Source organism: Natator depressus, chromosome 13 (genome assembly GCF_965152275.1).
Source record: "Natator depressus isolate rNatDep1 chromosome 13, rNatDep2.hap1, whole genome shotgun sequence".
Lineage (NCBI taxonomy): Eukaryota > Metazoa > Chordata > Testudines > Cheloniidae > Natator > Natator depressus.
The window spans coordinates 6338727-6355674 of record NC_134246.1 but is presented as its reverse complement, the minus strand read 5'-3'; the positions used below and the strand labels follow the sequence as shown (position 1 = coordinate 6355674).

General features: G+C 45.1%; 1 protein-coding gene across 1 annotated transcript in view; it reads left to right on the top strand.

Moving 5' to 3' along the window:
* Positions 1-16948, top strand: part of COL20A1 (collagen type XX alpha 1 chain) — an 89357-nt gene that overhangs the window by 34898 nt on the left and 37511 nt on the right. Inside the window, exons 15-20 of the mRNA XM_074969542.1 lie at positions 1566-1708; positions 3481-3613; positions 9212-9354; positions 10751-10880; positions 11669-11725; positions 14275-14313. Coding sequence (XP_074825643.1) covers positions 1566-1708; positions 3481-3613; positions 9212-9354; positions 10751-10880; positions 11669-11725; positions 14275-14313 — 645 coding nt within the window. The remainder of the gene's footprint in view (positions 1-1565; positions 1709-3480; positions 3614-9211; positions 9355-10750; positions 10881-11668; positions 11726-14274; positions 14314-16948) is intronic.

The following is a 16948-nucleotide window of genomic DNA, read 5'->3' as shown; positions in this document are numbered from 1 at the left end:
AAGTGGATGTCTCTCCCTGTTACCAGAGTGGGACAGCAAATTGAAAAAGGCAATAGAAAATATTTTTTAAGGAAAGCTGAAATGCAGAAGAAATCTCACAATTTTAGGGGAAAAGCAGACACACACAAGCCTGCCTTCATTCTTATTATACAGGACCCAGTGGATCACAGCTAGGTCTGGGTAAATAATTTGCAAGAATTAAGTTATTCAGATAATTCCTCCTGCTTTCCCATTTGTGAATCATCCACAAACAGACTGTGAAATTCTGACATTCCAGCAGTCAGCCCCTGTGTCCCTTTCCTGGGTTCTTGCAGGCTTTGCTAGTCACAGCTTTGGGACTGGGAAGGAATTTTTCCCCAGATCACCAGCGTGGCTGAGGCTGGTGGGGTTTTTTCACCTTCCTCGCAGTGAAACCTAGGGGCTGGGTTTTGGGCAACCGGAGGGCTGGAATTCTCCCCCTCCCAGAGGGCACAGCTGGGACCTATGGGAGAGTTGTTTAGTTATTGCAACTTCTGGCAGGGGCCCAGTGCAGGAACTTGCTGATATAGGCTCCAGATCCAAAGAGGTAACACAGTGGGCATCCCAAGAGCATCTTCTTATGAGATGGGGGCATCATGTCTAACCTCTTGGGGACAAATGTGACACAGGACACTAGCCCAGGGGGACCACCCCACCAATGCACTTTATGGCAGTGCTGGCTGGAAGGTCGAAGTCCTCTCTCACTTCAACCCCGGAAAGGGGGAGGGATGCGGGTGCAGGCGCGCAGGGAACCTCCTAGTGTGATAACTGGCTATCCCCACGGTGGGAGCACCCCAAGAATTGGCGAAGGATCAAGAGGTTGTCAAGTGACTGCACTGGGCTCTCCCTCGACAGGAACCTTGGATGTAATTTCACTAATAAACTTGCAGCCTGGTTAAAACCCTTCCCACGAGCAGTGAGCACACCAAACTGGGTGGGTATCTGTGCATTCAGGCTTAAAATGTGCATGTGCTAGAATATTCGCAGAGAGCGAACCCAATGGAGGGGGTGTAAAAGCCATCAGGGCAAAACTCAAACAAACCTTTGCAGGATTTGTTTGTGTGTCCAGCTGTAATATTTATATGCCAAGATGGGTCTGCTGCATTGTATGCTTGTCTGTACCGTGCCTGGCCCAAGCCGCCGCTGGGAGTCCTGTGAACTCTTAGGAGCTCTAAAGTTTAAACAAATTCATCCAAAGTTATAAAAGTAAGGAAGACACCCAAAAAGACTCTCTTGCCTCTCCAGGATTTTAGCACATGGCATAACACTAACCTCTTTGTCCTTGAAAGCCATTCCCAGCATCTTCCTGCTCCCAGCACCAGCACTGCACATGTCCTCTCGCAAATACAATAATTATCTGTAATTAGTGTTTACAGATATTTTATCCATGTCCCTCATGATGCGCTGTTGTCATTTGGGGTCTGAAGAAGTGAAAGGCAGGCTGGTGAGAGACAGCTGCCAGTGGATACCTTTCTCCCTGACCATCTGCTCTGTACCTTGGCCCTGTACCACCAGCTCCTCAAGCTTGTTTTCTTTGTGTCTTTCAGTAAAGGTTCCACCACCAGGTGACCTGAAGGTGACTGAACTCTCAGGAAACAATGTCCGGTTGCAGTGGGAAGCAGCCGCTGCCTCTGATGTCCTGGTTTATCAGATTAAATGGAATGCACTTGGAGAAGAGAGCTCCCAGGAGGTATGGTACAATATAGGCTTGGGGAGCATGAGGTGGTGTCCTGGATTTACAGGATCTGTGCTATGCCCTGGCCTTTAAGTGGTCTTCAGTGTGTCAGTCCTCCAAGGGGTCACACTAATACAAGGGTAGACCATGGGGCCTCAATGGCCCCTCGGCTGAGCCTTGGGCTCCAGCACTCCTGTTTCCTCATTGTGAGCCCTGCCCATTGAGGCAACTCCAGCTCAGACTCATACTCCCTTCGGGGGTCAATGCACTTCAGCAAGTATCTGCAGTGACTCCATGCACCTTTTCAAAACAGAGAAGGGTTTATTAGTCAGCTGGAATATAGCATTAGGAAAGTGCTTAGGTTAGCATAAATAGGGCAAGGTTAAGACATAGTCCATACTGGGTAAAGCCAGGGCTCCCATGAGTCATGCTACTATAGGGATCATCTTCATTTCCTTTCTCTGTCACCTCCGCCAATTGTCCACCTGCTGCAAAGCCATGCTGAGTTCACATGTTCAGCCCGCTGGTATCCTCCCTTTGGTAAGTGTCAATAGTTAGCTCTCTGCGGTTCCCATTGTCTCTTTAGGGTCTTCCATTGATATAGTCCTTAATGACCTTAATGACCCATTCATAGCCTCCCAGAAGCTACGTGATGAAACACCTCATGTCTCCTGCTTTACCCTGAGTGCGGCAATTTAACCTTTCTACGCCCACTGGGTAGCAATACCAGAGTGCTAGGTACAGGGTCATACAGGTAGTTCATAAAAATATTACAGACAATTCCCACTTCATCACAGACGGTGTGTGGCCTGTTTAAGGGCAGCTGGGCATGTATATATCACGTGCCCTGCCAACGGCTACATGGATACTAACGTGTGGTCTATAAAGTGTAGTCCTGAGTGGGGAAGTGACTGCGGACACATGCAAGGTAACTGGAGCTTCTTGAATGAGTATCCTAAGACTTGGTATTAAAGTAACTATTAACTATCATCAACATATCCAGACTGCATGGGCATCTACAGAACACTAACTAGGGCCAAATTTTTCCCTAGTTCATCTACACTTATGAAAGCCATGAGGATAGGATTTGGTCCCAGAGTCCTGTGCCAGCATGTAGGTACCCCCTATCTTCTCCACATGCAAAATGATGGGTCAGATCCTCAGCTGGTGTGAATTACCATTGCTCCATTGACTGCAATGAAATTACATCAGTGTGCAGTACCTCAGGATGTGTGTACTTCCTCTTCTCTACCCACCACCGGCTTAAATCTCCGGAGACCTTGAGCTCCTATTGTGCAATGTTCATTTAAAGTAAAAATAGGGCCTGGAGGGGAGATGGGGTAGAGTTTTGATGACCTCTAATTCCTCATGTGTGGCCATACAACTTTTCACAAAGCATCCTGCAGGTTACAAAAGCAGCATCACAAAGCTGGTAACTGGGGTCAGGGGTCAGTTGGGAGAGCGTCTACCTAACCCTCCCTTCTGTTTACTGGTCAACAACTTACCTGTGGCTGGGCTTTTGCAAGAACATCAGAAACCAGGGTCCTGATGATAGTCACCCTGATTGGACCATCATTTCTTTATAACTCTGCAAACACTGGGTGTCCTTATGCGAAGAGCATTCAGATCATTCTATCTGAGGTGATCAGTCCTTTTGTAGGAAGAGATGGTTAAAGAACAGTGCCTCTTGTTATGAAAGGATTTGATACTTTAAGATGCCATACTCAACCAGGTAGTTGCGGCTGCATGGGAACTCCACTTACGTTCGTTTTTCCTCCATGCTACAGCTGTCTGTTGCTGGGAACCTGGCTGCTGCCAGCTTACCAGGATTGAAAAAGAACACAGAATACCAGATATCGATCTGGGCATATTACAAGGATGGAGCTCGAAGCGACACTGTCTCTATTCTGCACAGAACTAGTAAGTGACCAACGTGCAAACTCTAAGGCTTCGGGGAAGGGAAGTCTCAGGACTAGTCACAGTCCAATAACTCAGGTTTGACCAACAGGAGGTCCCAGGCCTAAACGTCTAAAAGTGACTTGAGAGGCAAGGTGGGTGAGGTATTATCTTTTATTGGACCAACTAAGTGATTGGTGATTTTGGGTGACCAACCCGAGTGACCTTATAGGGTCTTGAGCACCTGCCCTCTGAAAGCCAGTCCTCCATTAAGGTGTTTCAGGTGGGTTAGCCAGAAATGGAGGCAGCCAATATCACTAGTCGCCCTGGGGAAATTAGGTCCCAGTGCATGTATCTTTGTGGAGCTATTTTGGGGGGGGGGGCAGGCAGGGTGCATGTGAAGACTTATCAGTTACAGGCGTGTGCTCCCCTTTCCCCCCTGCAAAGCTGTGAGATGGCACCTTGGTCAATAACAAAACTCTGTTTGCTGTCAGTGGAGGCAGGATTGCACCCTAGAACTTCTTTTGGTGACTGCTTGCCTGTGCATCTCCGAGGCCTCTTGGTGAATTGATGGAAGGCTAAAATGATCTACTTTTAGGAAGTATTTTGACCAGTGAAGAAATGCATTATAACCACATGTAAAATGGCCTTCTAATTAGACACAGCTGTAGATGAACCCACTGAGTGACAGTTCCTTGGTGATCAGGGATCTGTCTTTTAAGAGTCTCATGGAAAAATCATCATAACCTAGGACATCTGTCTCAACATAGTCTTCCCTGTGTAGATCCATAGGAGTGCCCTTTAGCTGGGTGCACTCTGTGCTACACAAGGCATTGTATGTTCCAGGAAAGTACCACTGTATACGAAGTTGGCATTTGCTTCTTAACTTCAAGTGAAATATATTGGGCGAGTCCCTAGTGCTGCAGACAGTGTGCTGGATGGCTGATGTGTTGTAGATTTGCAGTCTGCTCAAGAAAGCAGGCTGGTGTTATAAGCCAATAGTTTTCGATACCCTTGAAATGTAATTTCCCTTTTCCCCATAAGAGAATATAGAAATATTGGAGTGGGATTGCATGGACTTTCTGTAGGCTGTTTAATTCACTGTCTAGATGTTGCTTAATGAAAGTTACTTGTTTATAACATGCTGTCTATTAAGGAAGGTGAGGAATCATTTGGAGTCCTAATTGCCGAGTCATTCTTCATTGGGGGCCCTTACAAAAATGCGAGCGAGCCTTGCAGTCCGACTCTGCTCTGAGGGAAAGTCTGAATCTTGCTTGGTGCTGACAGAATGAAGTTAAAAAGTGGCCTCCCCAAAGGTCCTCTTAATGAATACGCCCTGTCTAATGGCTTTGCAGCCCGTGAATGGAACACGAGTCATTTAATATCTGTGATCTGCTCCTTCTCCTCTTAGTTCCCAACAGTCTTTGCAGAATAAACTCGTTCTGTCTGGTTTTGTGTTTTCTGAGCTGGTGAAGCTCAGAGTAAATGGCTGTCTTGAAATCCAAAGCCCTGCTAATGAATAATAATAATGTATCCTTGTGTAAAGCTACCTCAGGCGAGCCTCCGAGTGCTGTAAAACACAAAGGTGAATTGATGCAACAGACTCACTGTGCATTATACTATTGTACAGGACAGAGGGATAATTGCAGCTATTTAGAGGTTTCAGTAAACAAACAGGTAGGTTTCAAGGTGTGAATTCCACAATGTCAAACCTGAGCAGTGAGCTCAGACCAGATCCACATCACGCAACTCACTGCAAATGGCACTGTTTGGTGCCGTGCTTGGCATACTCAGAAGACAGGCCAAGGACAGAACTGACCCTCAGGTGTGTATGACCCATTCTTTGCTAGTGCTGGAATAAGTCTGAGACACACTGGTGGGACAGTGAAGGGGGTGCAGCTTGCACAACTGCTGCCCATGACATATCTTTCCTGTGAGTGAATAGGGGATTTCATGTGTCATGGATATCAATCTTTCACTGCCACTTAATTCGTGCAAAGGGCCAGATGCTCAACAAGTTAGGCCAGCAGTTATAGAGCCAGAATGCATGCTTAATTTCCATGTGCAATTACTCAGTTTGCACGTGCAATCAGAATAAGTCCATACGTAAACTGGGACTGGATTTTGGGTGCACAACTGGATGCCTAATGTGTTTGAAAATCTGTCTTCTCAATTTAAAAGAGAAAATGCCAGTGAGGAAAAGTGAAGTAAGAGAAGGAGGTGGTTTCAAAGAGAGTGTGCAGCTCCCGGGGAGCCCCGAGAAGGGCTGTGGTCCCAATAGCTTGAAAAAGGCTAAGACGGCAGGTGTCCTGGTAGAGAGGGGAGGGACTGGGCAAAATTATGGGAAAGACTCACACTCTGTTTTGTGGCCAAGTTCAAATGAGCATCCATGAGAAAATCATTCAGCTTAATTGTATGATTCCTTCCCACTCTGACATTCTTAAAACCAAGTGTTTGCGACAGATCACTTGCTGGAGGATTCTCTGCTCCTTGAAGTCTTTAAACCATGATTTGAGGACTTCAATAGCTCAGACATAGGTGAGGTTTTTCGCAGGAGTGGGTGAATGAGATTCTGTGGCCTGCGTTGTGCAGGAGGTCAGACTAGATGATCATAATGGTCCCTTCTGACCTTAGTATCTATGAATCTATGAAATACCAATGATGTGTCAAAAAGAAAAGGAGGACTTGTGGCACCTTAGAGACTAACCAATTTATCTGAGCATAAGCTTTGATGTGTCAAAAATCTTCCGAGCCCTCCTCTGAGTGAAAGGCTTATCTTCCGTTGTAGCCAGCAGGTGCACACATGCTGTGCTGAGAGAGAGCCTGGGTGCAGAGCGGGGTGCATATGTGGGGTGAAAAGTGACTCGTGTTCTTTCTCATCCCACCATATAGGACGAGGCTAAGCCATTGTTCTTTTTTTTTGTTGTTGTTTTTTAAATGTGTGCAGCATCTTTCAAGAAATACAGCAACTTCAGGGCAGTCACTAAAGTGAGGCTTTTGCCCTAGAAGCCTGAGGCTATGCAGGAAGCGTGAGGAACACAAGCACCTCTCTTTCTCTGTTCTCCCCAGGAGAATATGGCCTCCTTGAAGGTTAAGAGAAAAATGACTGCCTTTGTGTACTGGTTTTGCTGTGTAGAACTATATACCTCCCTGTGGGGCTGAGGTGAGCACAGCAAGTTCATTTTAATCAGGACTACTTTCTTGCTCAACCCACATACAAGCCTCTGTGCAGGTAGATTGTGCTCAATGGACATTACAGGACATCTCTCTCTTTCAGACAACAGGCCCTGTCATCAGACGCATCTTACCAAAAAAAAAATCCATCGCTCTGCAGTGCATTGTGCTCCCTTACAAAGGGCGTGGTTTAGAAACAACGTAGGTGTTCTAACCTCCTGTCCTCTCTTGTGTTACACTTAAATTGTACAGTCTTTGCAGCAGGGACTGTCTTTTCATTATCATTATCTAGCTCAGTGGGCCCTGATCCTTGATTGGGACCTCTAGGTGCGACCACAATGCAAGTAATTATTAATAATAATAACACAAAAGCACATACACACAACCCTTCATGCACAGTAATGGGATATCATGTAACATTGCTTATCTTTTGGGACCTATCGGAGTCTTTAATATCTGTGCCATAGACCTAATGACCTTCCTGTTTGCTCCCTTTCAAGGATTTGTAAGGCAGCTGCTATTCTCGTCTGCCTGAGAAGGATGGGATGGGGATGCTCTTTAAGACCCACCAAGACTGTTCTTTCAAAAGCTTGGATGAGTGAAGTGAGGCATCCCCACCCCCTTTCCCTGGAGCGAAGTACTCTTCCTCCTCCCCCTGAAATTGCCACCAATCTGCATTTGTCCTGAAGGACAAAATTATCAGAGCTGGACACTCCCCATTTCAGTGCTTGTGTTCGAAACTACAGCGATGTGCGGTAATGCTGGGTGAGCATGAGATGATACTTCATCGGCGCATTGCGACCTGGCATAATTGTGCAGCATGGTGACTCAAAGCGCCCACCTCTTAGGAATAGGGTGTGATGTGACATTTAAAGGCATGCATGGGAACAAACATAGGACTCCAACTGTACAGCGAGCTGGGTTTTCCCACTCCCAGGAGTGAAATACCTGGCCTGGGAGTAGAACACAGGCTGGTCTGTCACCCTCTGGAGCGAACATCCACAGTGGCAAAGTCATTAATAGATAGGTCCTTAAACTTGGGCAAGCTGATGCATAGTTTAATAACTAAGTTTAAGGAGACTAATGGCGAGGAGCTGAAATGATGGGAAGAATCCAGAATACTAAGCAATGAGGGCGAGAAAAGCTCAGCTGCATCGTTTGGATAATAATGATGGATAAGGCTCCGAAGGGACATTTTGAAATGGGCAGCTGTGCAGCTTAGCAGAGAGCTCTAGAGATTTACTCTGATTTGAGGACATGTACATTGTACCAATTAGGCTGAGGAGTCAGAAGGCTGAAAACCCTCCTGTGAAGGAAGCGTGGAAAAGGTTTAAGGGGCAGCAGATGAGGTTGACACAGATGGCACCCTCTGTGTCAGAGATACTCACTGCCTCCCTGGGCAGCCTAGAAATTTGACCTTTCCCCTGTCTGTCAGATCCGTGCTGTCAGATTCTGCAGGGCCCTGGGAGCTTTCCAAGTAATTCCGACTTTGAAGTTTTCAGCTAACTTATTCTATCTTGTTAGCTTGGGTTATCTTAAAAGAACGACAGGGAAACAGTGAACTGGTGGCACATCCTAGCTGAATGAAATGGTCGGTACAGGCAGCAAACCTGTGAGAGGCGCTGGGTGCTATGAAGCAGGCTGGGGGCGGTCTTGCCTAATGGTCAGGGTGGGAGGCTGCCCTTGTGGTTGGTGTGGAGGTAACGGGGCCTAGTGGCCAGAGCCCAAATCAGGAGCATAAAAATTGCAGCCTAGACAATTGGGCTTGGGCTGGAGCCTGGGCTCTGAGACCCTAACCCTGTAGGAGTCACATTCAGCTCAGGATATACGATAGGAATCACACCCAAACTTTGTATGAAACGACTTCAGAAGTCTGTGGGTGGTCCGATGAGTGTGAGCCAAGCAGTGTCATTGTTCTTCAAGGTTGCTAATATTTTCGTAAGAAACTGAATTTAAAAACAAGAAGGGACAGACGGATGTTGCATTTACTGGACGATATCAACTTAGCAATGACATTAGAGTAAACTGAGTGTCCAATACACTCCGGGCCATCTCTAAAGCCATTTCACAATGTGCCTTCTTTATATCTTGGGTCAGATATACATGTCACCTTGGGTATGTATGGGGTACACTTTACATATATTTCTTTATGCTTCTAGGTCTCCCTTCTCAACTCCAAAGTTTTTCTTCCAGCTCCTAGGCCTCTCTTGTCTCGGTGTTGCGTCCTCTCTTTCTAGCCTTAGGCAATCCACTCTCCTCCAAGATCTCGGTCTCTCTCGTTCCCTGGCCCCGAGGTGACGCCCCCTCTGTCTCTGTTCTGAGCTTTCACTATTATGGTAGCAGAGCAGTGAAGCACTTACTAATGTGCCAGACAGGGAGTCTTTTTGGCCTGGTTTGTATCCATCGCTATCTGCCTGTCATCTAGTTCATCTTTGATCCCTGCTGCAGCTTCCCAGAGCCCACCCACCGACCTCGTTATAGACTCGGCGACCCCCAATAGCCTGCAGATCCACTGGAGACCCCCTGGCAGCCACATACAGTACTACCGAGTAACCTACACTCCTGAATCTGATGACAGTGCTCAGCAAACAGTAAGTCCTCAGCTGCTTTTGGACATGCCAGGCACTTGACTAAAAAGACACGGGGCCAGTGTCATCCCTGATGTGTCTCGGTTGAAGTCAGTGGGGTTACCCCAAGGATAAATTTGGTCAAGAGAACAAGAGCAACTCGCTTCCTCCATCTGATTAAAGGCAGCACATTAGAGACAGACAGTTGTGAATTCAAACCAAAGACTTCTAGGCTCTTCCATGGATTTCTGTATAAAACATCAGGAGAATTCATTGCAGTCAAAGCCCCTCAGACTACAGCTGCCTCTTTGATCCACCTCCTCCCCATAAACTGGAGTGCTGCATTTCCAATAGGTGAAGGATTAAGGACAAATCCCCTACTCTGACCTAAAGTGATTAAGCATTAACCTTTAGCACTCAAATTCTCCGTTTAGACCCAGTTAGACTGCAGTACCATAAGGAAATTTGAAATTCCTCTGGATGGAGAATGTCCCCATGTTCATACAGAGCTGCCCAGCAACTAGATAAGCCTGATCTGATGACTTTCTTCCTCCAGTCTATAGCTTCAATAGGAAAACAAAGCAAGAAACCATGGCTGATGAAACTCCCTCAGTGTTTCCATTTCATTGAGGCAACATTGGCCTGAGACCAATAGGCCTGTCCAATTCGGATATCCATTAGGAAAATGCTAGCGGGGGACATTTCCCAGAATAAATAAGAAAACTTTCAATGGAAGCTGGATACCTAACTCCCCACTGTACCTTTGAAAATCTTCCCTGATGAGCTGAGGGGCAGTCTCGGTGCCTAGCGGGAATCTAAGGGCTGGGGGGAGCGGGGGGGCGGGGGAGCGGGGCGTGTCTGCAGGAAAAGAGCTGGGAGAAGAGAGGATTTTTTGTTTCACTCGCAATTCAAAAAAAAAATCTTAAGTATTTTCAGATTGAATGAAAAATGAATTTTTTCAAAATTTTCAGGCAACTGAAAAATCATTTTGGGTCAAATGAAATATTTTGTCAAGACAAAATTTGTTTCATTTTGTTTCATTCATTTTTAATTTTTTAGAAATGTTTGTAAAAATAAAATGAAAAGAAATGTTGAAATCGAAATGTTTCATTTAGAAAATGTTGAAAGGAACCATTTTGATTTTTTGGGATTACCCCTCCCCCGACCAACTGCAACCGTTTGGAGAAACCAACATGAACTTGAGAAATGTTTCAATGTTGTTGAATCTGCTGTTTTGGCAGAAAAAGGTTTTGGGCGAAAAACTTTTCCCAGCTCTAGCAGGGAAGGGGAGTGTGGTCATCGGCTCTTAGTCTAAACTGCTTTTCTGTTGCCCTGTATTGCCCACTTGTATCAGCAAATGAATAAAAGCGGAATGGAGAATCCTGCTGGAGTGTCAGAGTCTTTCTCATCTCTGCCATAGGTAATGGTTTCTGGTAAAAGCAGCGGAGTGACCCTGCAGTCGCTGCTTCCCAACACAGCATACAAGGTGATGGTTTCTGCTGTCCATGACGCAGGAGAGAGTGATGCTGTGTCGACAACTGGCCAAACTGGTAGGCAAATCAGTAGGTGCATACCTTTTATGCATTGCCTTTTATCCAGAGATCTCCAATAATTCACAAAGGTGTGATGCTGTCATTACCCCTATTAAGCTGGGGCTTGCAAAGAGTAACAGGGGAAAAGCAACGTTAAAAGTTAAAGGGCCAGAGACCAATTTGGCCCAATTAATCTCAGTGTAACTCTGTGGAAGTCAATAGAGATACTCCTCAGATTAGTTTCACCCTGGAAGTATATGACGATTTACTTGCTTGTGTAGGATACGCAGTTTGCGTATAGGGCCAGACTTTCAGAAGGGTTGGCCACCCTTTTTGCAGATGTAATTTGCACAGACAGTTGAACTGTGGGTATAAATCTGAATAATACAAATAAAAATATAGATGTAGCTACCAGTCTGTGTTTGTGAATCAGGTAGCTAGGGGTGCATGTACTTGGATATACAGCCAGGGTCCATTCTGCAGGCACAAAAATGAGGGTGCAACGTTTTCAGGGTACAACTTGTGCCCTGAAAAGAGAGCCAAGTCCTCAACCCTTTTGCAAATTCCAGTAGGAAAAAGAACACCTAACCTCTTTAAAAAGGGGAGTGAGGTTGGAGACAATAGGTCCCCGCTTGGAACAAGGGGACCAATACATGGCTCAAACAATGCGCCCATTTCATATCACATTCCCAAGCTATTGTTTCCAGTTAGAAGGGAGCATAGGGAAGGTCTAATAACCGTGAACAATAGTGAGCCAAACATCCCAATCACAGAATCAGGACTCACAAATGCATTTATTCTTACAGCTTCTGTCTTGGCTAAACTGCCGTCAACACAAGGCTCCGTTCCCTTCAAAACAGAGGGTAAGTCGCGTGTGATAAGGCTGAAATTCACACACGTCCTCTTGCAGTGGCAACTCAAGCTGTTGGGGCTTAGCACTTCAAGTAGGACTGGGTTTAAGTCATGTCTCACACCATGGAAGATGATGTTGGGGACATGTATCTTTCCAGCATGAGTCTAATGTAAACCCAGCAGGTGTAGATGTAACCCATGCCTGCTTGGTGTGGTGCTCTATCCCCCGCTAGAGATTGATGAGCCTGCTTCAGCCTGGGCTAAGAGGCATGTAGCTTTTAGCTCATGCAGTAGAGGCTCATACGCTAAGCTTCAGAGGACCCAGGTTCTATCTCGCCTATCGATGACCGGGGTCTGTCGGCATTACAAGTGGGGGCTCATCTGGGATATTAACTGGGAAGACTCTGAAACTTAAGATGCACTTTCTCAGCGAGGGGAAGTATGCGTGCAGGCTGTTTTGCTGTTTTTGAGATCTGGTTTCTCTGAAACGCTTTTGTTCTAAACAAATGACACTTCGGGTTAAGGAGGCTGTTTGGTCGCTGATTGGCACTGTCATTGCCCGGGGAGAACAGAATTGCAGGGTCTGGAGGTCAGTCTGACCTGCTGAGGTGATCACACTTGATACACAGGAGACTGCAACCCAGGGCCTGGTCTGAGAGTGATTCCACCCCAAGACAGAGGAGATGGCCCAAGACCTAGAAGGAGCGCTCTCAGAGAGAGTGGGAGGGGTCAGAAGTGGCGCTTACCCAGGAAGTGACCATTTTAATAGAACCCTGTTCCATTGCTTTATCCCCCAGTACTGGTTCTAATCCCAGTTCTATAGAACTTTTCCAGAAAGAAAAACTTGCTTTATGTGTATGCAAACCAAGGTACCTCAAAATAATGGAGGCCAATGGAAAATGTCACCCTTTTGGTTTAGTACCTGATGTCCATAGTCCCAGAGCCATCAAACTCACAGCCTTCAATTCAGTTTCACACCCCGGAGTGCTGTGGTACCAACAGCCTGTGGCTCATACTTGGTGGGTGAGAGGGGTCACAAATTAACACAGTGGACTGGGCTTTTCAGGTGCACGTTTATTTGCCAAGAGGAATGGGGAGGGAATGACCAGCTCCTCCTACCTTTTACAGTAGTCAAAGTACTGAAAATGGGAACCCTGCTTGTGTGGTGAGTTATGAAATACCATATGATGTATTTCAGAGTAACATAATAGCAACAGAACGTTTATAATGCAACCTTAATGTAATGAGCTGCTAAGCTGCATTAAACTAGTGACCTAAAAAGCCATTTGTGAAATAGCCAACCTCTCAAGTGTGCTTGAGTTTCAGGGACATCTCTGACTTTCAAATATTTTCCTTGTCCCAGTTCCATCTGGCATCCATGGCCCTGGGATTTAAACAGCAGCAAATAATTGAAAGTAACATTCATGCTCTGTTTTCTAAAACACTGCCATACCCAAAACACTTAAATGGGGAGAGCACTTTATAACTTGTCACCAAAGAGCTTTTGATTCTAGTCCTTTGTCCCTAATTTGTATGAGTAGCATCCATATATTTTGCTCTCGCTGCCTCAGGGATGCTATAAGACTGAGCAGAGGATTTCCTGAAAAGGTGACCGGCAAAGGATATCCAATTGTTTTTTTTTTAAAGATTAAGTTCCAAAATGTAATAACAAATGAATAAAAATGAAAGAATGCTCTTAAGTTCAAATTTTCAGAATTACATGGACATGCATAGTCTTTGTGTGCAATTACCACAATTGCATATGCACATTTTGTATGTAAATACCTGCACAGATTTTGTGCATGTGGTTGCTTTTACTCGCTTCTGACGATCTTGGCTTTACCACTTAACAATGATGTGGAGAGACAAATTTTGCAAAAATGAAACCTCAGCTCCATGCTCAAAAATGGTTGGGTAGTTGTGTTCCTTTGTTTTGCAATGCAGTTAGAGCAATTGTTTATGCAAACTGGCAATTACATATGCATTATATGTTTAGGTGTCCAGACTACAACTAACCAGGAATGTCAAAGAAAAAGCCCATTATAACTGCGTTTAAGTCCACAGTGGGCGAGCAGTAGTAAAAGATTGAGTCAAAACAAAGTTATGATGAAAGGGCTTGCTGATAAAGGACAATCATTTCAAAGGCTTGAGTGATGAGTGAGCCATGCAAAACCTGGCAAACTTCCATGTTTGCATGTGCAGATTGGCTAAGTGCATATGCAGCTTCTTGTCATAGACCCAAGTTTGCAAAGAGTACAAATTTTCAACCAGTGTGTCTTCAAGCCATTGAAAATATGGCCCAAATGTATGCCATTGGATTGCCCATAAGTGTAACAATTATTGCTACCATCAGGCTGGGTCCTGGCCTCAAGGAATTGACGGTATTGTAGGGTACTGCAGTATCTGTGCCAAGATGTCTATACAGACTCACTCACTAGGTCTCCATGTGCTTTCCATTCTGCTGCAGACCACAGCCATGTCTGCTTTATTCCTGTAATAAGTTGCCAGTTTGGCTTCCATTGGGTCTCATGATTTTTCCCCTGTTTTTTTTCTCCTGCAGCTTGCCCCACTATCAGTTCCACTGAAGGCTCTCTGCAAGGTACCTTACTAGTTCTCAGTCCCAGGTGGGCTCTGTCATGAATGTGGACACACTGTCTGATCCTGACTAATCTTTAATCTGCATCGCTGTTACAAAAGCTTGCCTGGCACACATTAAAGTCATCGTCCCCACACCCAGAGTGCTGTTGCCGTGTCAGAAAATCTGATGCAGGAAACCTGGGAGAGCTCAGCAAATGTCTCCCCTCAACACCTTCATTTCCTTTCCCTTTCCCCACCACATTGGGCAACAGAAATACATTTCCCTGTTGTACTGAGGATCTTATTTCATCCATCCAAGCTAAGTAGGTAGCTCTCCCGTCATCCACATCTGTCAACCTTTTTTGGGGAACAGCTAGCGGTAAAGGCTGGGAATTGCAAAGCCCCTAAAGGAAGTTAGGCATCCAACTTCCATTGCACTGCAAGGCGATTTGTGTCCCTAATGCACTTAGGCTCTTTCAGTAACCCCAGCCTAAAATTTTTCCCCTTTCCCTCCCCCAAGGTAATCTCTGCAGGTTGTAAAGGACGTAGACATGCCTAGGGCTGCTGTTAGGACTCAAATGGTATATATTTAACTAGGGGAACTCTATTTCCCCTTTACCCACTGTAGGACCCATTATATATAGTTTGCCACCTAGGAAGTGACTTGTACTGCCTATATGGCAGCCCCAGCCCCACATCTTCCCAGAGAGATCTAGTGGTCAGGGCTCCAGCCTGAGATTCAGAAGACCTTGGTTCAGCCCTGCCAGGGAGTCCTTTGGAGTCACTTAAGTACGACACTGAGCTCGGAGCTGTGATTCCCAGCTCGTGTAGACATACCCACGCTAGCTCTGGTTGAGCTAGCACCTAAAAATAGCAATGCATCTGTGGCTGCATGGGCCACAGTTCAGGCTAGCTGTCTGAGTGCACGTCCAGGGGTCAGGCAGTGCTCGGGGGAGCCATCCGTGGTGCTGCTAACACATAGCTATTTTTAAGGTGTCGCTTGGGCGGAGCTAGCATGGCGAGCTGGAAATCACCCCTCCCAGCTCAAATGTAGACATACCCTTCGTCTCTCTCTGCCAGAGTTCCCCAACCATAAAAGGGGGATAACGATAATAGGACTTTTCTGCCTCACAGGGGTGTTGTGAGGATATATACGTCACAGACTGGGAGGTGCTCAGATCCTCTGGTAAAGGGGGCCAGATAAGTATCTAAGATCCATAGACTGCCCCATTTTACCTCTCTTCCCCCCATTCCTGCAAGACTATTCAGTCTGTGTATGTCCAGGCCAAACTAATCAAGCCATAATACCCAAGCAAACATCTCTTTGCCTGTATTTCTCTGTAACTGTCTTGCATGACACAGGTGATTCATCAAGAGAAATAGCCCAGTGCCATAGCTGTTTCACTGGTGGATTAATAACATGGTTATAACTGTAATTTAAATTTTGCTTTTAAACATTGTTATTATATTTGATATGCATTTTAATGGACATGATAGTATACCAATCCCAGGGTTCTTAAATCAGAGAGAAATGGGCCTGAAACTGGTCAGAATAATCTGATGAACACTCTAAACGCTGCATAGTGACAATGTGCATTATAGCAGCCCAAATGCAAAATACCCACCAGAACCAAGATCCAATCAATAGTAAGTGGTGCTGAGGTGGGAGAGTACAGATTGAAAGGGAAATGATGTGATGAACTTGTCCCCCTTTCTCTTTAAAACAAACTGGTTATTTCCCCTTACCCTCCCCAGCCTGCTGTAAGTTCCGATAAGCTAAAAAAAACCCAACCCCCGACTGCAAGGTCTGCTTGTATTAAAATCTGAAATAAGAGAGTGACTCATAGAGCTTTAATGATGAGCTGGGAAAAAGAGATGAAGCTACATGAAGCTGGAGATGAAATGTCAAAGATGTCAGGGGAAAAATCTTTGTAGACCGCATAAGGCAGATCGCTCCTCTGGGCAATACTTGAAAAATGAAGAGAGAAATGGAAATACTTTAATTTACCAACTTTCATGACTCTTGCACATGAGAGGATACATTTTGCAGCAGAGAATAATTCTCTCTTTTTCCCTTTCCTAAGCAATTACTGGACAGAATCTACTTCTTTTATGATAATATTTGGCATCAAGTTGAAAAGGCAGAACTCATTATAACTTGTGTTTTTTTCAGAGCAAATTTTTTAGGGTTTTTTTTCCATTTAATAGATTTTAAAAAAATGCCACTCTTATTTATTAGATCTTGCTACAGTGGCTGAGGCCCTTACAAACCGTAATTAATTCATTCCAGGCACAAATAACTCAAATATATTTTTAAGGTTCCTAGGTGACAGACTGTATTTACCTATCGTTTATAAAACTCAAGGATGTTAAAGCAAGAAAACAAGTTAATGACCTTCTGGATCTTACACTGCTCACATAGTGAACAAACATGTCATTTTTCTCAAATGTAAAAAAAGCATATTTTATCATAAAACCACCTTAACTCTGCTCCATAATAAATATTCATTCATCATTTATCTCAAAATAAATCTTTTGGTTGCATGGCCAGTGCCTAATCAACTAAGCAACACTACCTTCCAGCAAGCTCACTCAGCCTCTCTGGGCTTTTAATTATCTCTGCTGAAAAATGTGCCTAATAATAATTCTTTGCACCT